Below are 21,651 nucleotides of genomic sequence, written 5' to 3' on the forward strand. Positions count from 1 at the left end.
TAACCTCCCCTCAATACTTCTGCTGCTGCTAGTAGTCGTAGTTATGTGCGGCGCGGAAACGAAGTTATTGAAGCAGGATAATAGGCGTAGATTGGAGGCTTCTGAAATGTGGGTGTGAAGAAGGATGGAAAAGGATGGCGAAGGAAAAATGGGCCGATAGGAAAGCAAATGAGGAAATGGGAGAGTACGGGGAGTACGGTGGGAGAGGAGAGAAAATTGTTGAGAGAAATCCGAAGGAAGTAGGAAAGATGAATGCAGAGCATTTTCATTGGCAATAGGATGTTGAAGACTGAGATAGGATAGGAGAATGTTAGGAAAACGAGGAAGGGGCGGAAACAGGATAGGGATGTTGGATGAAATGAAGGGAGAAAGGAAGTATCCAGAGATGAAGAGGGGCTTTTTGTAAAGTAGGATTTTGGGTACTGTTTTGCTTAGAGAGAAAATATATTCAATTGGTCGTTGTGCCCATCTGAAAGCTACCTTATCCTGTAGATTACCCATGATAATAATAATTCATATTTCACTAATTTCTCGATTCAAATTGGTGAAGCTATTTCACCAGTTTCTTTGGAGAGCATGCTAGTGTTAGGAGGGGCTTTTCAAAGAATCAGAGAATATCCTCTAAATAAAGGTCATATGAGACAAAGACTAGCAAATGCCAATTAACAGGGGAGTAGGCTATCTTGCCGTACCTGCGTCTGTACACCTATTTCATTGCGCCATGCATCATTCATTCCTTTCTGCTGGTGCGCCGTAAGGCAATAATTGCTGGGTTAACTTACATATTAAAGCTATACATTATTAGTTAGCTTGAATCTTTAGTAGTAACGGAAAAAAATCGCTAATCCCGCAAACGCTTTTCCGCTTAATTTTTACATGTAAAAGCCGAAATCTGAAACTTTGACAGTATCCATGGTTAATATGGACAGATATATTACCTATTCTTATTCTTAAAGAGTAAATAGAAATGGTGATGTAAAGGAAACATATCCATGTAATGAAGATTTTGTCTTTGTAAACATACTATATGGTCATACTCTACGGCTTCACCCACGTAAATCATGACAACTCGTGAGATCCTCTCGAGGGCCAGGACAGAAGAATGGATGGATTTAATCAGTTAATACAAAAGTAAAACTGATTAGATAAATTAATTTCAGCTATGCCAAATTTTTATCCCAATAAAAGTCACTCATTATTTCTTCCAGCTACTTACAGAAAAAAGTAGCAGATTACATTCTGTAATAAACAAATCTGTAACTCTGCAGATTCATTTACTTTTCCCAGTTTTTAATAATTTTTAATTACAAATGGCAATTGACGTTATGACTTTTAAGGACCTAATAACTTAGGGAATTTAGTATGACTTGAAAAGATAAAATACAGATAGAAATGTAAACAGCTGTTTTCTAAGTTTTTAGTAAATACTACAAAGCTCAATTAAAAGATTTGATGGAATAGAACTGGATAATTGCAAAAATGTTATTTCATGAAATCGTGGGCGATATCTTCCTTGAAATTAAATAAATTAGAGACTGTATTAAAGCTATGAGATTCACAATCGCCTAGTAAAGTTCTACTGCGTATTTTACAATACAAAGAGTTAGAAAAATGTATAACATACGGTATAAAAGACCTAAAATAATGTCATAGAGCGGAATTTTCAGAATTAGTGAAATATTGGTCTCATTCAGTCCACTCTTGGTCATTTCCTTAGAAGTTTCAAGATGCTCTATATCGGCGATACCTAGTCTAGATACATTATATTTTCGCAGCTTTAAGGGAAAACCCTTCCTCCCCTTTCAAAAATTTTAAAAGATGAATGCTTCAAATTACACACACATTAATGTCTAGAAATATAAGTTGGGATCGGTGAAAATAACATTCGAAGTCCTTTCATTCCCCGTTCCGGGCCTGATAAAACTTATAGACATCTTTCCGAGGTTTTGAGTGTGTCTGGAAGAGAAGCTGCCTTTACGGAAACTCTTGACTAAGATTTGCGCGATTTTTTTAAATTTAGAGTGTTTGAAAATAAACTGACGTACGCTTTATTCCTCGCACATTTTCCAACCGTGTATTTTGCCATGTAGGGATGAATATCAGCAATATTTTCTTTGATTATGGAAGGATCTGATTTTGAAAGATTTCCCACGGATTCATTTACGAATATTATCGAAAGATCACATACATTAGCCGCAAGATGATCTTTCTTCAAGGCTATATATCTGCTCTTTTCAACTATACCGCTAATGCGATAATCACTGATTTTAGCTTTCCTCTTTGCAAAAATTTCTTACCCTTCCCTTAAGATCTGGGGAATATCAGAGATTTTGCTAAGCTGTGATCGGTCACTTTCCATATAGCTGAGTTGAGCTTAAATTGACTGCCGAATATATCGAAAGTTACATAAAAAATCCAGATGTCTTCAAAGAGTAGTGGCCGAAAGAGAAAAATCCAAAAAATTACAACGAAGGTATAAATCGCGGTATTAAACTATTTTAATATCATTTCAAGAACATATTCTCATTTAGGAAATTTTTCAATCGAATGAAAAAGTTTTAAACCTATTATTTTTCAGCGCCCAAGCATAATTTGAAGGTTTGCAGCCCTTCGACCAACTTGGAGTATGCATATAGGAGACATATCGACAGTTCTCACTCACAGGAACCAGAATAGGTAGTAATAACTCATACAGGAGTCACTTGGTGGAACGCTCCTATCATATAATGATAGTTTGTACTGTTCCACACTATTTTACTGCCCCGATCGTGATTCCAAAGTGTTACCGCCAATATCAATGCTAACAAATGATTTAATTGGTTATTTTATACCCTTGACAATGGCGTTAAATGGTGAATCAGCGATCGGGACAATAAAATAATGGTAGCAATACAAAGTTTGGCTTCCATTATACCAGCATAGGTCGCCAAGACACCGCTCATGACAGGCCCTGGCTCCCATTTCCCAGCCTGATATATACTCAATAAAATATTTCCATTGAATGAGAACAAATTATTAATGTTTTCTTTGGCTCTGCAATGGCATGGCAATGAGTGGACGGCTGGAACAAGAAAATTCCCCACAAATCAACAATTTTGCATCGCATTTATTGGACATAGGAACTGTTATTCTTAGTACAAACTGACTGCTGCAACCCAGTGAACCAATACAAAGTGTATAGGTAAAGAGTGGTCCAAAATATTTTATTTGACGCACAGATAATTACCCGAATCCCAAATGATGCAAAAAATATCCATTATGTTTCATGAGTAAACAAATGAAAACTTTCAATGCAAGACGACTATCGTAATCACGAGTGAAAATAGCAAATTAATGACTCGAAAACAATATTCAGAATGAAAATATCGCCCATGCGCAGAACACAGAAGATCTAGAGGTAGTAATAAACTCCCAGCTTGGTGGACCATTCGCCGCAATGATCCATTTTCTTGTGCTATCAAGTAAACATATATATTTGTTCTTTGGATTCCTAAAGGGCCTAAACAACAAATGAGTTTATTAAAAAATAATTCTAAGAGACGCGAAAAAAACCTGCTCTTTATCGTTAAGTGGAGGAATTTATTTTAGCTCATCAAGTTAACTTTCCCAGGATAAACTTGAATCCATCCATCCAAAAACTTATTATTTTTAATGACAGCATATAATTTACTCTTGCCTAGTAAAACGCAAAAATCGCTATGAATAAAATCAATTAAATGAAATTCAATTTTAAAATTTAATAAAAAATATAGAATTATACATAAAATTATAGGAATAAAAAATTCTTGTCATCTGATTAATTGGAACTCTGTCGAAACCAAATGGGTCACCGTTTGAAATGTCTCAACCTCGACTATAAATTTCTGGACGACGCAATTCTACAGCTTATTATCACGGCATAAATTATGGATTCAGATCAGCAGGTCTTCTTCCTGGGATAGCGTAATATTTTGAGTGATTCCCTCTTCTGACAGATCAAACTTCACACTCCGGTGAAAATGGAAAGGCCGCATGGGCGAGGCACGCTCTTCATCATGTTTTGACTGCCAGAAATGCGTTTTAATTTCCCGAAAAAATGGCATATTTTCGACCGGAATAACTACTTCATCTCTCTAAATGGCTGTTCTAACGTAAAAAACACCTTTCGTTTCACCCTACTCAACGAATCATGTAGCCTCCCCCTCCAGCCATTTTGCACAGCTCAATGAAACGATTCTGACTTGCTCCATCGGATTTCGCGCGACAGAGAGGCCATGCTGATTGTTTAACTAGGTCTGCATGACATCTGCTTCTTGATGTCACGACACATTAGTACAATACAGACCCCTCCGTATTGGTGTCGCAAATATCGACAACGCTGAGGACAACAGTAATGCCAAAGTCTCTATCCATGTCGCGTCGGCATCCAGCGTCGCGTCGATACTTCAATCTCCCTGTTTGTCGTACCAAGATTTCCTTCACCATGTTTGGTAGATATTAGGAGTTATAATTAACGCACATGGAATTCATCAAAGCTTGGGCGTAATGCGTAAATAAGTAGCAAATATGTTGAATATCTCCAAAACATACAGAGCCATTTGTTCATTCCACAAATTCACGAAATATTTCGTAACATAAGTTCGACGAGGGCATTGGCAGAGGATCAGCCTATGTCCACGTCGATGACCACATCAATTTCAACCTTGAAATCAATACGTCGACGACACCGAAAGTTTGTGTCGACAGGTCAACATCAAAGTAAACATCTACCCCCATTCGACATTGAGAAGTGTTGTTTCCTTAGTTGTAACTGCGTCGAGACGAAATAACTTCGTGCCCAACCAAATTTTAAATTTCTGAGCGACAGTAAAATATTCCTGACGATCTGGAGGATTCTCCCGTTTGACGTAATTCTCACATCGCGACATCGACTGACGCTCCATCCTAAGTGGGGCGAAATATTTATTTTACGATCGACGATTCTAAGAAAATTTCGTAAAATTACAGACATTTCCATAATCATTTTCCTCCGAAATTCCGGGGGTTTCCTAAGTCAGTGGACCATCGTGTACCTAACGAGAGTGGACCATGCTCCACGCAGAAGCACTCGAAAGACTGGCGCCAGAGGCGAAGGAACCCGGTGTGACAGGTTGACTTTTCTCTATATCTTCCAAAACACGTTTGGGATAGTGAGGAAATTGTTCGACAGAATCCATAAATTTTCGATGAGATAAATTCCTGGTCATTCCGACCGAATCATACGCGGTTGTCTGAAGCCAAATAAGCGCCTTTATTTCCTCGTAATGTATTTGCATTAAGAACGAATTTGAATTCATTTTCGGGTTATATCTAATGTTAAATGAGAAATTTTACTTTCAAATGTCAAATCAACTAAGAAACATATCAAAGGACGGCAACACCCAGATGTATGCTTCAAATCAATCGGAGATTTAGTTTAAGAATTAGGAGGTAAGGAATTTAGTTCAGACGAAATTAGCCAAATGTTTAGAAATCAAATCATGCAGAATATCCTTTTTTTGAATATGCTCATGACAAAATGCTATTAAGTGCATCCAACTGCTTAGACTATTTGCTGACTAGAACTCTTGTAGAAAAACGGAAGAGGATTACGTATACTACATGCTGGGGTTGTCTCTATTAAAACGACAAGGCCAAATTGTGTCAAAGATCTTACATTTATTTTTAGGAGAAAAGCACTAAATGATTATCATTCACTGCTGTTATTTCTCTCACCTGATGCTATACAAGTCTTACCATCCTAAAGGATAAGAAGCTAAGGGAGAAGTATGAAGTGATGAGTGCCCAAAATGAAGGTGAAATTGTAATTAGGCTAGAGATGTGGCCGTGGTAGAAGAGGGTGGTAGGCGGTGATGCCACTTTTCAATTTGAAAAGAGAAGGATTAACACGCGCGAATACAAAATTTCTTATTCCTATGTCTCAAATCACAATTTTTTTATAATTTTATAATTTGGCCGAGAGATTCGGCCAATTTAGCACCGCGTTGACATTGTAATTTGTTCCGGTGCGGACTCGGTCATACTAAGTCATCATTATACATACATCATAGTAATGATAATAATTTTTAACGAATTAAAGTAATCGGATGAACGGAACACAATAACTGGACGGAGAAACTTGGGTTGACCAATGCCTTCTTCCTTTCGGCACACTAAACTACAGAGGATGCCGATCTGTTTCGAGATTGTGTTTTATGTCTGTCGTAAAGATAGACGACGACTTTTAGGGACTGTTAGAATTCGCCGGTCACTTCTCGCCCCACTTGAATGCCATATCTTTATCAGCCGAGCGTGCCCAAATACTTAAGCATCATTAAGAACTCCATGCAACCTTTCTCTTTTGTGCTGAGTGCAAAAAATGGAATATTTAAATATGTCGACGATCGAGCGATTCAAGCCCAGATTTTGCCGGGAGAAAATCAAAATATAGAATTACAAGGGTCTGTTTTGAACGCAACATTTCTATTCACTCTGCCCATTAACTAGAATATATGTTGTAAAATGTTCTAGATAGGAGAACTTGCAGGGCTGAGGCAATTAATTGAATATAGAATTATTCTGAGAAGCAAATTAAATCCATGCAAAGATAAAAAGTAAAAAAATCCGTGAAAAAGGATTTAAAAGCTTTATGAAGCAATTAACGAGAATACTTAAGGTGAAATCAACTGTTTGCAACTTAACTTCGTAGTGGTAACAAATATTCATATTATCATTAATTGCCACTCTAATTCCTAATAGATTATTATACTGATAAATGCTAATCATCATAGTGAAAATTCTCGAAGTGAAATTTGTATGCTTTACTTCCGTGTGGCACAATATATTACGAGTCAATTCAGTGGGGAAAGAGTCAGAAAGTGAAACCAGGGATTCTCTCGCCAAATAGAATGGTGGCCAAGAACATTCATTAATTTATTATCCAGTGGACGCTTAAAGAAAGTGGGTGAAGAGTGAAGTGAATCAGAAGCCTATTTTACTTATCAAAGAGAGTAGACACTTGGAATGAAATTCCTGTCTTGATATTTTCATGCCACTAAAAAGATTTACGAACAATGATTGTCAGCAGTCATGCATTTAAATTAGAGAGATAAAAAACAAAATAGTTCACTAAAGACAACAGAGAAACATTGCATTGGTAGACTGGACCACTAGGAAAAAACAAGAGTGATAGATAACAGCACTGGCCAACAAGCACTCGTTTTCCCTCGAAAGTTACAGAACCATAAGTAAATCAGACGTAACCATTCCTACTTTCGTAAACACTACGCCAAAATTTTAAACTTTACTCGACCTCATCTACTGTTAATAAAATCTGAATCGTACAAGTGTTTATGTATGAGCAAATATATTATGTGTACACACAAGTGAAATTTACGTAGTAGTAGTATTTAGGGGAGGCGACCGACTGCTGAGGTCATTTGCGCCATAGGGGATGGACAGGAAAGGATGAAGGGTGGAGAGAAACCTGGCGTCGGTATTAGCCTACTCTTTACGAAAGGCGCCAAGGGGTCAGCAGCTTAACGTCCCATCCGACGGACGGCGTACTCAATCGAAGTGCCCTCCTCAAAGCACCTCAAGTAGGGATCGAGATACCTCTGAATAATATTCAACACCGCCGGGATATGAATCCGGGCCCTATGGGTGGGAAGCCTGCACGTTATTCCCGCACTATCTCAATCCCCGAAATTTACGTATGGATATAGGAGGTATGCGTATGCAAATAGGAGGGTGTTCCAACATCCCCCCACCACATGCCTTTGCGGCGGCTTGCCGTTTATTGCGTTGATATACACCCATATATAATAAAGGGGCTATCAATATGCGATCTCCAGTGAAAAGTCTCTCCACTCCACGAACGGTTGATTTCACAAGTATGGAGCAATGCCGCTTGCTTCAGATGATAAAGCTAATGGTTTTATGATCACGCTAGCGACAAGTTCTAGGTGAGACCGCTACACGGCTCACGATTCACGGTTCATGTTCTTCACCCCAATGTGTTCCAAGCGATATACATACACCTAAAAGTTGTCAAATTAAATTTTGTGGGAAGGGCCATTAATTAACCTCTTCATCCATAGTCACATTCAGAACCAAGGGTGTAAGATTACAATGACCACTTTCTACGAAACTAGATGCTACAGTTGATCATTAATGTGACCATAGAGACTGGCTTTGTAATGCATAGGAAAATAGTATATCAACCGTTCTCAAATTAACATAAGCGTACAACAACGTAATTGTTGTATGAAATGAACCGAAACTCAAATCCAATCAGAATAAAAATGGGATTTCGATCATGCATATTAAATAAAATGTTATTCCATAAATATATCCACATGAAAAGATCCAAAATTTCGATACACGGTAAAGCAATTTCAATAATTTCCTAATCCCTATATTCAATTTATTTCAACTACAACAGTGACGTAAAGAAATGAAGAAGTGTACATACAGAGCAGAGGACAGGATGATCGCTATCCACCTATCCAGAAATTCCAGGATTTCCCCAGGAAATTTTTCCAATTTCTCTCCTCCTCCATTTCCCCTACCATTATTCAGTATTTTTGGAGAAATATTGGCCATACGCCAACATTAATTTACTGCTAGCGACGTTGAATGCATGGATTTCCGGAAAAATGAAACCATAACTCCGAAAAAATAGTAGCACAATGTTTCACTAAAACGCCAACAGTGGCAAGTTCTGTATCATTTCAATCGCAGAAAATAATTATCATCCTCATTGCATAACAGGAAGCCTGAAAATCAATTACACCAAAAGAAAAATGACACCTTACAACTAGGCGATCGATGAACAAAATAACACCTTTACTATTACAACAGCACAGTAAAAAAACTCACAAATACAAGTCTACAGTAAACATGAACATAAAATAAGGCTTTGAAAAGTCAAATAAAAAATATTCACAACTTAAAATATTACGGAATTTATTCTCGCGTAAAACCATGAACCACTGCCTCACTGCACTGTAACCTACTACCTGAATTCGTGAAATCTCAATGATATCCTACCACGTTAGGGACAAAATATTTTTATTTTTTCAATCTTAGTAGCCTTGTATGTTGTCTTCATCTCGTCTAGCTTTAGTTATTGTCCTCACTGTTGCCTACAGCTCCTCCCGTATGCGTAGAGAAGTGCATTTCACTTCGACACCGACGTGCATATTTCTCGTAGTTATCATCATCTTCCTTGTTCGAATTTTTTACAAAGGTTGATTGAAAATAAAAATTAAGAGAAACTTAACTTTTGATGCTGCACACCTGGAAAATACACAATCACCTCCTGCCACAAACCCTACCGGAGGCTTGCCATTAGGTACCGTAAACTCGATGGTTTCAGGCTTCACTTTGTGGAAATCCATTCTAATAAATCAAACGAGAGATGGTACTTTTTTCCACACTTTATTTTACAAGTCGACCGGTTTCGTCGCATAGGCGACATCATCAGGTACATAGAATCAGTGAGTTCCAGAATATATAGTTATTTGAGGGGGGGGGGAAGAGGAGGTTGAGGGGGGGGGGCGGTGGTAAAAGGAGGGGGGGCGGTGTGAGAGGGAGCGTGGTACTGGGCGTGGGTGACTCAAAGGGAGAGGTGGGGTGGATGTAGGCTAAGTGGAAGCTTGGTTAGGTATGCCTTTCACAGCGGGGGTTGGGGCGTCATGTATTGTGGTCAGAGAAATATCCAAAAGGGGGGAATTGCTCACAAATATATTCTCGTTGGCAATTTTTCCTTCCTTTTGATGCTTCCTAATCTCCAGCTCCTCCAGACAATCCATTCTTCTTCCCTTTTTCTCGAGGTGAAGTATCTCTGGGACAAAATCGCTCCTGTGGTCACTTTCCCATAGGTGTTTGGCGAAATGGGATCTGTTTAACTCACCGTTTCGTAGATGTCTTCTGTGTTCCTCTGCTCTTACTCTGAACGACCGTCCAGTCTGGCCAACATAACAAATTTCACAGTCACCACATTGGAGTTTATAAATACCACTTCTATCATTAATGTCAATATTGTCCTTGGTTTTGTTTAACACAGCCCTTAAGTTACATTTGTTGTAATATGTAATTTTAAATTCTTCCTTCGGGAAAAAGTTGGCAATGGACTGCGTAATCTTACCGTAGTAACTAAGTTTGCACCATCGCTTCTTATCTTCACTAATTACCGATGATTTATAAAACAGTCTCTGTGCTCGGAGGGAGCGTTTTTTATCTATCATTTTACTGATGACACTTTCTTCGTAACCATTTTTCACTGCAATGTCTTTGATTACCGTGATTTCCTTGGCGAAGTTCTCGGCGGACAGGGGGATATTGAGAGATCTGTTTAGCATGGAGTGGAAGGCGGCCATCTTGTGGGAGGGGTGGTGGCGGGAGTCGGAGGGGATGACATGGTCAGTGGTAGTTTCTTTCCTGTGGATTGCGAAGTCGTAGCCTTTATCCGTGGTTGTAATTGTTAAGTCCAAAAAGTTAATACTATGGTTGGTTTCTTTTTCACAAGAGAAATTTATATTTTTGGATTGGGAATTCAACTTATTCAAAAATATGTCCAGTTGTCTAATTGTACCAGTCCACACTGCAAACACGTCGTCAACGTACCTGTACCAACAATGTATAAAACTGGTGTTCACTGAGTGATCACTGAATAACCTTTCCTCAAAGTCGTTCATATATAAGTCCGCCAAAAGTGGTGAAAGAGGTGACCCCATTGCTAAGCCGTCCTTTTGTTGGAAGAATTTGCCATTGAATTTGAAGTAATTCTCTTCCACACACACTCTTAGTAGTGCCAGAAACTCGTCGAGGAAGGGTGGTTCAGCTCCGGTTTGCTTCAATGTTTCTTCGGCTACTTAAACGGCTTCGGAAATTGGAATGTTGGTGAACAGGTCTTTCACGTCGAAAGACACTAGGATGTGCTTGGAAGACGGGAGCTCTCTCTGGGTAAGATGTTGGCATAGTTCCGTTGAGTTCTTAACCCCGTATCTTGGCTTGAAACCTGTGACTTCTCTGAAGAGTGAATTTAAATGGGAGGCTAGTTTCCTTGATGGAGCAGCAACACTGGAGACTACTGGTCTTATTGGCACATTTGTTTTATGTATCTTTGGGAGGCCAAAGAATCGTGGAGTTTGCGGGTTCATCACTGTCACTGTGTACGTCTCACTTGGTTTGATGATACTCGGGGCAGAAGTGAGGGCCTTTTTCACTAATTTTTGGAATTTGTTTGTAGGGTCACATGGTAGCTCCACTATTGGATTGTTGTCAATAAATTCGTTGCACTTATTAACATATTCGGTCTTTTCCATCACTACTACTGCATTGCCTTTATCCGCTTTCCGAAGAAAATTTAATTTTAGAAGTTACCGTGCAGAATGGAACAGAATAAATAAAAAATATTGCAGGCGGAGTCTTCGATTCGAGGGTGAGGGAGATAGGGCTCATCTCGTGACAAGCGTTTGGACGCATAAAATCCACAGATTCCAACCGGAGGTAGAGGGGTACGATTGGCCCACCCGATCTACCTTCGGCGGCTTCCCAGGCACCAAACAAATCACACCGCTTGCGTGAAAATCATCCGCGCGTGCCAGCCATGGTTAACGGGGTACCTTCCGGTTGAATGAATGCACTTAGCACTCATCGAAAGCTCTGTCCTTGGTCATGAAATTACCGGCACCGATTGGCTTTCCGTTCCGAAATTTTTCCTCTTCCGTGGAATTCCCTTTTGGAAAAAAGGGTTTTTGAAAATCGAGATTCGGCAATAATGTCACCGTCCAATTCCTTCCCGAACGTATGCTGACATTTTCTGGAGCGTATTTTATGATCATTTGGAAAATAAGATTTCACAAAGTTGAGTCTACAACCACTGATCACATTGAACACATGTATATTAATCCATTAGCTAATTTTTCTTCCAATTTATTTAACTTCCATTTCTTGATATGACATATCTGCAAGCGATTTTCCCCCTCGAAATCGGCCCATATTTTGAATCCCCACGTACAGACCATATCATATCACCTCCAGCATTTAATTTTTTCAACATTGTCAGAATGTGCTTTGACGCATTTCATTTCTTCCGCGGAATGTAGCCGCTGAGGTGCAGGGATTTGACTTCTACTCCAGAAATACCCAACCGTCGACCGTGAAAAACAACAGATATTTTCAATGTATATTAGCGGATGTCTCCGTTAAAAGTTACTGTTGCGGCATCTCCCGCAGTTTCTTTGTAATTTGACAGAATTTTTACCCGGCATGATTTTGAATGAATTAATGAAGTTTTATTACCTATATCATTATAGAAATATTACCTATAAATAACTGCGTGGTATTACGGAGAATAGAGCGCTGGGCTACTGATCTGAGGGCCCAGATTCGATCCCGGGTGACATATCTGGGCACCTTCATCTTCACCCAATCTATATGATTCGCAGGAAACATAAGATCTTTTAGGTAAACCTCAGCAGACCAAAGAATTAACTGGTCCCTTTACTCTGGTAAGCGAATTTCACACGCCATTCGACTTAGCACGAAATGAGCTCGAATCTCACCTGTCAAACCGATCTCCGGGTTGATCACTATGATTTGGTTTGGCAAAGAACATCCGAACACGAGAATGAAAACTTAGTCGTTCCCTTGAAACTGAAATTCGCAATGTAGTTACGAGAGTCAGGTTTATATGTACAGAGCAATAAGTTACTAGAGTCAGGTTTTATTTTGAATTCACATTTCACAATCGGAATATTTTGAATGAAAATATAAATCGATTGAGTTCTACACTCTTGCAGCGGTTGTTACGAATTGGTTCCCAGGAATTATCGAGCCGGTTCTCAAATTTTAAGGCCTTCAACGATTAATTTTTTAATTGCATATTTATTTCGTACATTATATTCATTATCTGTCATCACATATGTTTTTCCTGAGGAGTTACGACATATGCATTGAGGGTTTTGGCACAGTTGTCCGTATCGAGGAAATGATTCAAACACTTCACGTCCATTCTTATCGGATTAAACACTTTCCAGTGTCCACTTGGGCCCATTCCTCGAAGAAACAAGTCGATTTAAATTTTCCCTGAAAACATTGTTAAATGTAACGCTCAACTTCCAATTTTGCACAGTGTTTAATGTAGGCAAGAAACAGGAGCTGCGCCAAATAATACCATCAGCAGGCTTAGTTTGAGCTAATTGCGAGAATTGCTACCTAGTAAACTGGCTTGTAGCTTTGAAAAATTGGCCTCTCATGTTTCAGTACACGCATATACGATGCACGGATGCATTAGTCAACTCCTTGCCATGAGGCGCGACCAACAGTAATCGGGCTTACAAATGTGTCACTTCAAAAGAGACACAAAGAAAAGCTTTTTATTTACTACACATATTAGGATGCTAGAAAAAACAATATTTTTTTCTCTGACCTCCGGGAGACGAGAAAAAGTTATTTCACGTCTTGGACAAGAACTATTTTTAAATCTGATGATGTTTTAAAAATTAAGTTCCCTTCCATGAAATCCTCATTAAGGATTGACAAACTGAGAACTGATTTGTATCAGTTCTCCAAGTTCATTGCCAAGCTTTTCATTTCCTCATGGATACTAGCACGAACATTTTACATTATCTGTTTCTCTTAGTCCATCCTCAGGTTTCTTCTATGATTCAACTGTGGGTAGAAGTGCAACTAGTTCTGACAACCATCTTTCTTTGAAGTCGGAATGAGATAAATAGGAAGCCAACTCACTTTCCTGGACATACATTTCCCCAGAACTGCATTTCAGAACCTAGTCATAGTACCTCACTGAAGACTTACTGAGTCTCAATAAGGAAATCTATAGAATACAACAATTTACTACTTGTAAGAAAAGCTCATAGAAGCCCACATCCTGACTGAGACTGAGTAAGCATTATGATTACAAAAAGTCAATGCCAAATGTCAAGTTTTTTGATTGTTGACAAGAACAGACATATAAGAGAGAATGTTAGGCAATGAACATGGGGGAGAGAAAGAGTAAACAAACCGGATGGAATGAAGGGAGGCAGAAAGTATGGAGATTTGAATGAGGGTTTATGGTAGCATTGGGTGTCATGTTAGGTGAGGCTTAGGTCTAATGGTGATTAGTCTGCTTATCCATACATGTTCATCCATGGTGATTGGTCTGCCATCCAATATCTTACCGAAAAGGTAAACTACACATACTTAAAATAAACCAGCATTTGGACATGATTTTTAAGTACAGGTAGGGAAATATAAACTAGAAATTACCAAGGCATATATAAAAATCCTAATTCTTAGCATTCACTTGATTTCAACATAGCAATAAATTTAACTAAAGCTATGCATCCACCATATAAATTACAGATGTGGTCAAACTGTTCCATAATAACAGAGATGAATACTACTATAATTTTCCATTAAATAAAATTTTATTCACAACCAGTTTCAATGGACTACATCATTTTCATCACTTGAAAATGATGTAGTGCATCAAAATTGGTCGTGAATAAAACTTTTATCTGTGGAAAATTGTAGTAGTCTTCATCTCTATTATGATGCACCCACCCTCCAGAGAATTAAAGACTAAGAAAGCATCAGGTGGTTAAAGTAGGTGGGAATGAGTGAGTCACTTGTATTTAAAGTAAAGAAAACTATACAGAGGCATACTATTGCAGCATACTAATTTGCTATAAAAATGTTAGATAGAGACAGAGATCTATCAACAAGAAAAGAGTAAAACAGCTATTAAAATGTATCGATTCCATGAGCATGTCCATGCTTCAGTAGCTCATTACTGTGAATTATATGATTATATAAAATATATATCATTGTATTTGGAGGCGAGGGTGCCCATAGGACCATGCCCAGGAATTGAATCCAGACCCTCTGTCAGTAGTCCAATGCTCTACCCCTGGACCATACCACATACACTTACATATAAATATGTATACACACACACACACATACATGTGTATGGTACATACCAGTAAATCCTAAATAACAACATGAAATTATTAATGTTTTGCTAATTATTCTTGTCTTTCACGTTATGACTTTAATTTTATGAATAATTCATACTTTTCAGTAATAGAATGAGTTCATATTATGGGCTAGTAGAACCACAATTATACACGGATGGGAAAGGCCACTTTTGAAATTATGACAAAAAATTATAAATATTTGCTTTTTTCTTTTCCTTTGATGGAAGAAGTCTGCATATTTCGATTTCTGCCAGTTTGCATCGATAAATGCCAAAGAACGACTCTCGCTCTTTTACAACCAAACAGTGACTACATGATTTGGACACACACGAGAAAGTTTAAAATTAATCTCAATTGAATTCAACCATATGCAATCATAAATATTTTTATGAGAAAGCATGACATTCACATTTATTTTATTTTTTTCTACCACCTTATATTCATTCATACGGTTCATTCTCTATACTTCCTTCAAATTGCTGAAGTAGAAACACTCATCCCCATTAATGAGCGAAAAACCATTAAAAACACGAATAAATTAAATAACAGAGGCAAATATTAATCCACTAAAAATATGTTCACTAACACAAAGCGACTTTTAAAGGGTGTGATAGGAATATTCCATTTTTTCTAAGATAGATGGACTAGGAAATTCGAATAGCTAATTTTTATATCTACTGAAAAACCTACACTTAAGTTTTACCCTATTTTAAGGTCATCTTAACAAGTCATGTGAAACTTTTACAGAACATTTCTTGATCTTTGCCAATACTCCACAGCTATGCCACAACGACACACCCACATTCAATAAAATATGCTTCTTTAATATAGAACAAATGTATTCACAAAAATAAATGTACGCGCAAATGCCCTGGCTTTCGATGTTGTAGGCACACATCTGCAAACAGGGTTGAGTAAATGCTTGACCTTCTCCTTTACATTCACTTATAGAAAAATCTAAATACTTACAGTCATGCCTTCATGAATATTAGCCTTTTATAAGCTTTAGATTAGAATTATTTTATTAGCTTTTATATTAGAATTAATAAGCCTTCATGAATATTATCAAACATTGGATGTCTGCCGTAGGCATTATTTGTCGAAATCGAAGTACAACTTGGTTTCACACAAAACTCAAGTCCTACAATCTTTTGAAATTTGGCGCTGGTGCAAACGTACTTTTACCGAAAAGCTTCAATGTTTGATAATTAAAATAAAAACGAAAAAAGACCTCGAATCCTTGCCCCTTTTTTACAGTAAAATTCTAAAAAATAGGGATCGTCGTCTGCTTATAATTTTGTAGTACTCCTAAATGAATGAAATATGATTATCCGAATTGTCATACAGACTAAACTTACCCTTGCGTTGGCTGGTACTGTAATGCGGACTCCAAAGATTTCCCGCTAAGAGTGAACGTTGTTCCATCTTTTAAAGTTATTTTTGTTTCAGCAAAAGGAAATGTTCTTGGGTTGGGAAAACCTCCAGCGAAAAAAACGGTTCCAGGAGGCGCAACAGCATACAGCTTTGCTAAAATAATTAAAATGTATCCGAATAATATTATAATAATGCAAATTAATTTAGAGATTAGATAAAATATTACTAACTGATTTCTCTTATTTTTGATGGCGATCTTCGGCTGGACAGTGGGTTTAAAAAACGACTGTAATCGAGGGGAACTTGCTGCGTGTGCGTGGACATAGCTGACGGTGTGGAATGGTTACTGACCGATTTCACGCAACATTTCCACCGGCCAGTCTGCAAATTAGAAAGTTATGACATGCAGTGATAAAACTTTTCAAGACAAATGATAATTTTTTCTTGGAGACGATTTCACAACACCCCAAATCTGTTGATTTTTACAGCCACCTACATAGCAGATTAAGCGACTCATTTTGTATTGGCCTCTTGAAGGGAACATACAATGTAAAAAGCGCAATGGCACATTGCCCAAGTTGGCAGTCATTAATGAATATTTCAAGCAGCTCCCATAATCAAAAATAACAATACGCTATTGCGGCCTTGACGGCGAAAATATGATCGTGCAAATTAAACGCAAAAAAATGCTCATCATCATGCGTCGCAGCATGCCATAGCGTAGCAGACGATCACGCAGATGGTACATTCAAAAATATGGAATTGTAGTGCCCGGGCATGTATATATAAAGATCCCAGCCCTGAATTATGAAGAATATTAAATATTGCTGATAAAATCTTTTTATCAAGGGACGTTTTCAGATTAATTAACATGGGGGATGGAAATTGGATGATTATACCTAATAGCTTTAATGTTTACATAGTACAAGGTTTTATACAATTGCTATCACGTACAATGTATGATTTTATTTTTTTATTAATTCCAATAATTTTAAACGTAGTACTCGTTATTTAGACACACGGAAAGTAGAAAATTAATTCTAAAAGAAAAGTGACATTTTCGCTGAAACGAAGCTTACGTCAATTGTTATTGTCGTCTACCCGGGCCAACCACGTCGTTGAAATGCCACGAACTTAAATGTTAGACATTTCCTTGTATTTTCTTACATCAAGCGTAGTTGAGGGATGAATGTGTTTCATGGAACTTTGAAATATAATTATAACTGTTTCAATATCTCATTTATGGGTGAGTTGGCACGTCACCGATTCGTTAATTCGAACTTCAACAGGTGTCATAGGTTTCTGAAACCTAGCTTTCGTGAATGAGATATTGTTTCTGTTTTAGCATGACACAAGCTGCGCTAAAATGGCCATCGGAGTATCTCGAGGTAGTGAATCGGATAATTCGGTGAAAATTGTGGCAAATATTTTCATTTCATTCATCGGAGCTGGAGTTCTTGGATTGCCATATGCTTTTAAAGAGGTAATGTGTTCTATTGGCATTGTTTATGTGGTCCTAAAATAAAAATATTTTACATTAAATTGTAAATATTACGTTATTAAATCTTACATTTTATTGGGCATGAAGAAAGGTATTGTTAATGTAATGCACAATGTGGAAATTAGGTGATAATCTAATTTTGCTCTTTCAGGCTGGGATATTGGAGGGAATCACCATATTAACCGTAGTAGCTTATTTCAGTGTGAAGTCGATGATCATCATTATCGAGTGTAAGCAGGAAATCTTAAGACGAAAGGCCCTTTCTAGCCAAAGTGTAAAGCCAAAGGTAAAAGTATCAGAAATTTATCTCCCTAGTGGCAGCCGGGTTGAGTTAAAATTACCTTTGTTAAATTGTGATGAAGAGGACAGTGATTCAGAAACTGATATGGGGCATAATCAATCCGATGAATTGTTGACGTACGGGGATGTTGGTGGGTATCATATGCAATTTTTCTTTTGCAATGAAATTGCCAATCTCACTTAACGAACTTATTCTTGTTTATTTCAGGCCATTATGCTTTAGGTGAAAGTGGTCGAGGCCTCATCGACTTGGTAGTTCTAGTTTCCCAAATTGGTAATTGGCTTATGTTAGTTTTTTGTCAATTCGCTTACTATGCATTTATATGGTCGTATTTCATGGGCATTTATCTCGTTTCAGGTTTTTGCTGCGCTTATCTCATATTCATTATGGAAAACCTTTCCCAGTTTTTCACTTCACTGAGCAACTTTCATTGGCTGCTGATTATTTTACCTCCGTTATTCTTTATAACACTATTAAGGCACTTAAGCAAGCTTGCATTCTTTAGGTGAGAATTATACCTATTTTTAATAATGTAAGTAATTATAACTACACATTCAAATAAAATCCTTGTCTCATTTTGTTTTCAGTCTCTTTGCGCAAGTAACCAACCTTTTTGCATTCTCAGTGGTGTTTTGGTTCGATTTTGAGCATTTTAATGCTGTAAAGTTTCACCCTAAGGAATTTTCTCTGAAGGGGTTTCCATTTTTCTTTGCTGTTTCAATATACTGTTATGAAGTAAGTATTTTGCCAATTTGTGAATTTGATTTGCGTTTCTTTAACATTTCTTTGATGTATGTCTAAACTGTTCAACACTTTCTTGTGTAGGGAGCTGGAATGATACTGTCATTGGAGCATTCTTTAGCCATTACAGTTCGTCATAAATTTCCATATTATCTGATATCAACGCTCATTGGTGTGAGCCTGCTGTACATTTGCTTTGGAGCATCAGGCTATTTGTCCTTTGGCCCAGGTATGTCAACAAATCTGCTTTTAATGCTAGTTCATTCTCTTCATGTCATGTATCCTTGCACACTTGGTGTATCTTTATCCACCATATTTCAAGTTCTATTCCTAAAGTTTGATGCTAAAAAAAGGAAAAATTAAATGAGTATGTTTTAGTATCAGCATATTTCTTTGTACTTGTCCTTGGGTTTTGCTTAGTTTCAATGTAAATTATAAAGTATATAACATGTTATTGACCCCATAGAAGAGAAAATACCTGTATGAGAACTGAATCAAGTAAGCATGTGGCTCCAAATGATTATCGTCATACTATTGTCTAGTTCACTAAATTCAAGAAGGATTTTTTGTGAATTAGTAGTAATAAATAGAGCTCTAGAAGACAGTCATTTAAAATTCCATCAAAACTCGTGGGATAAACTGTTATAATGTGTTTATGCCAATGTATGGATGGGTAATCATGAGACTGCATTGGGCCAAATGATTGTTTGTTTTTTATCAAATTAATAATTTTTCTTTATTCATCCCAGGAATTGCATTAACATATAGGATATTGCATTAACGTATAGGATAATTCAGCTGATGATATAAAAGTACATACCAATTATGCATCTAAAAATTCATTTCCTGAATGAAAGAAGTTCATCACATAATATTTTTGTATTGCACCCCTAAATCAAGCACTTCTCAATGCTTAAGGCATTAATTACAAAAATTAGGACCAGTATATTTATGGGTTTTCCCATGAATATCCAAGTTATGCATCATACTCCTATGATCACATCTCTCATAAGTATTTTAACCATGGGAATCTTTATTGAATGATATTTAAACCTTTTCTTGTATTGAATTTTGACAAAATTTGCTTTTTTGAATGAAATTGCTCCACTTACCACAATATTTTCAAGTCAAATCTCTTTTTTAGGTGTTTTATTGACTTTACTCTAGAGAGAATACTATAGCTTATCAATTTTCTTAGTTGTGCAAATGATGGTCACTAACATTGTAGTCAAATTTTGTTAATCTAATTGATGACATCATTCTGGTGGGTAAATAAGTACAGAAGTGGATGAGGTGGAGGGGTACATATAAGCCCGATGTGGGCTAGTCTTAAGATAAGAATGCTATTGAGGAAGTCCATTATGCATGGATATGTTATCAAATTTAGAAAATTGTCCTCTCATGCAATCACCTTCCATTTGTACTTGGTTTGTTGTTTGGACGTGTCTCCCTCTGAATGAGTATTACTTACCCTTTTAACTGTGATGGACCAGGTCATTGTATGCAGCAGGCTGCTCAGTGTTGGCCATCTTATCCTGGACATCTGTGGGGATATCGTTTTTAATTACTAATTACTTAGAATTAACCAAGATATCTGGATAGAATTTATTTTGCATGTTAATGAATTGTTGTGTACATAATTTTGTAAATTGCTGCAAATAATGTTGATTTTAATGTTTCAAAAAGCTGTAGATTGAAGTAACTCATAGTATGGAGAAGATAGAGGCTTGCAGTTTGATCAAATTCTTTCCTTTAGAAGGCATAAGTGCCTTGCATATCCTCAATGAAATAATGGCTGTTTATAAAGGATAGCCCATGGCATGATGCAGTTGTGAGGGAGGTGGAAAAGGAATTTTCAAACTAGCCACGTGCCCCTCACATATGGTTCAAGTAGTGGAAGACCATCACTCATGGATGATGCTGCCTCAGTGAAGAAAGTGGAGGGTTTTATCCCCAATCAACCAAAAAGCAACCATCCAAATGATGACGAATGAGACTGTTCTTAGCTGCTGCAGTTTGTGGAAAATTATTCATGAAGAACAGCACATGTCAAAGGTGTCAGCACACTGGGTTCCACGACTGCTGACTCCTTTTAGAAGAAAATACAGTGACCTGTGAAGGGAAATGTTGAACCTTTTGGAGCAAGAAAATATAGGATTTTTTTGGTCACCTGGTAACAATGGATGAATCTTGGATTTATCAATACAATCCAGAGGCCAAAGAGATGGCCTAGGAGTGGAAGCACAGCGGCTCACCTCCCCCAAGAATGCTAATGTACAGTCTGCAGGGTAGGTCATGGAGTAGTGTTTTGGGACTGTCGTGGAGTAATCTTAACAGACTATTTGGAGAAGAGTGAGACCATTACTCATGCCTATTACTGCACACTGCTGAACTAATTGCGCATTGCTCTGAAAAAGAAATGGTGCGGTATAATCACCAAAGGCAAATAAATCATCTTGCCAGAAATACATCTGCTCTCTCATCTTGATGGGAGTTGAAGAATCAAAGCGTTGTTGCTTTGAAATTTTGCCACATCTACCCCCATCACCTGATCATGCCCAAAAGACTCTTTCTTTATCCCAGAACTCAAAAAAGTATCACTGAAGTAAAAATGACCATGTATCTTTCCAATCAATTTTATTTGGGACTACTAGTTTGGATACCTTGGCATCATCTGAAATTTAAACAAAATCAATGTTGAATAATACACTTATTATATTAGTGTGTATTACAAAGCATTGTAT

The 21,651-nt window shown here is 37.4% G+C and overlaps 2 protein-coding genes across 2 annotated transcripts in view; one reads left to right on the forward strand and one right to left on the reverse strand.

Annotated features, from left to right (window-relative positions):
- LOC139697716 (kynurenine/alpha-aminoadipate aminotransferase, mitochondrial-like) overlaps positions 1–17,031 on the reverse strand; it is a 49,791-nt gene extending 32,760 nt beyond the window's left edge. Inside the window, exons 1-3 of the mRNA XM_071596541.1 lie at positions 16,861–17,031; positions 16,595–16,745; positions 16,349–16,517 (exon numbers count right to left, since the gene is read on the reverse strand). Coding sequence (XP_071452642.1) covers positions 16,349–16,517; positions 16,595–16,745; positions 16,861–16,953 — 413 coding nt within the window. The 5' untranslated portion in view covers positions 16,954–17,031. The remainder of the gene's footprint in view (positions 1–16,348; positions 16,518–16,594; positions 16,746–16,860) is intronic.
- A 455-nt stretch (positions 17,032–17,486) lies between these two features.
- LOC139697856 (uncharacterized) overlaps positions 17,487–21,651 on the forward strand; it is a 486,545-nt gene continuing 482,380 nt past the window's right edge. The window contains exons 1-7 of the mRNA XM_071596714.1: positions 17,487–17,610; positions 17,710–17,847; positions 18,017–18,296; positions 18,374–18,439; positions 18,524–18,671; positions 18,754–18,901; positions 18,992–19,136. Coding sequence (XP_071452815.1) covers positions 17,731–17,847; positions 18,017–18,296; positions 18,374–18,439; positions 18,524–18,671; positions 18,754–18,901; positions 18,992–19,136 — 904 coding nt within the window. The 5' untranslated portion in view covers positions 17,487–17,610; positions 17,710–17,730. The remainder of the gene's footprint in view (positions 17,611–17,709; positions 17,848–18,016; positions 18,297–18,373; positions 18,440–18,523; positions 18,672–18,753; positions 18,902–18,991; positions 19,137–21,651) is intronic.

This window comes from Hetaerina americana, unplaced genomic scaffold (genome assembly GCF_022747635.1).
Source record: "Hetaerina americana unplaced genomic scaffold, ioHetAmer1.1.p SCAF_8, whole genome shotgun sequence".
In the NCBI taxonomy this organism is placed as follows: Eukaryota; Metazoa; Arthropoda; class Insecta; order Odonata; family Calopterygidae; genus Hetaerina; species Hetaerina americana.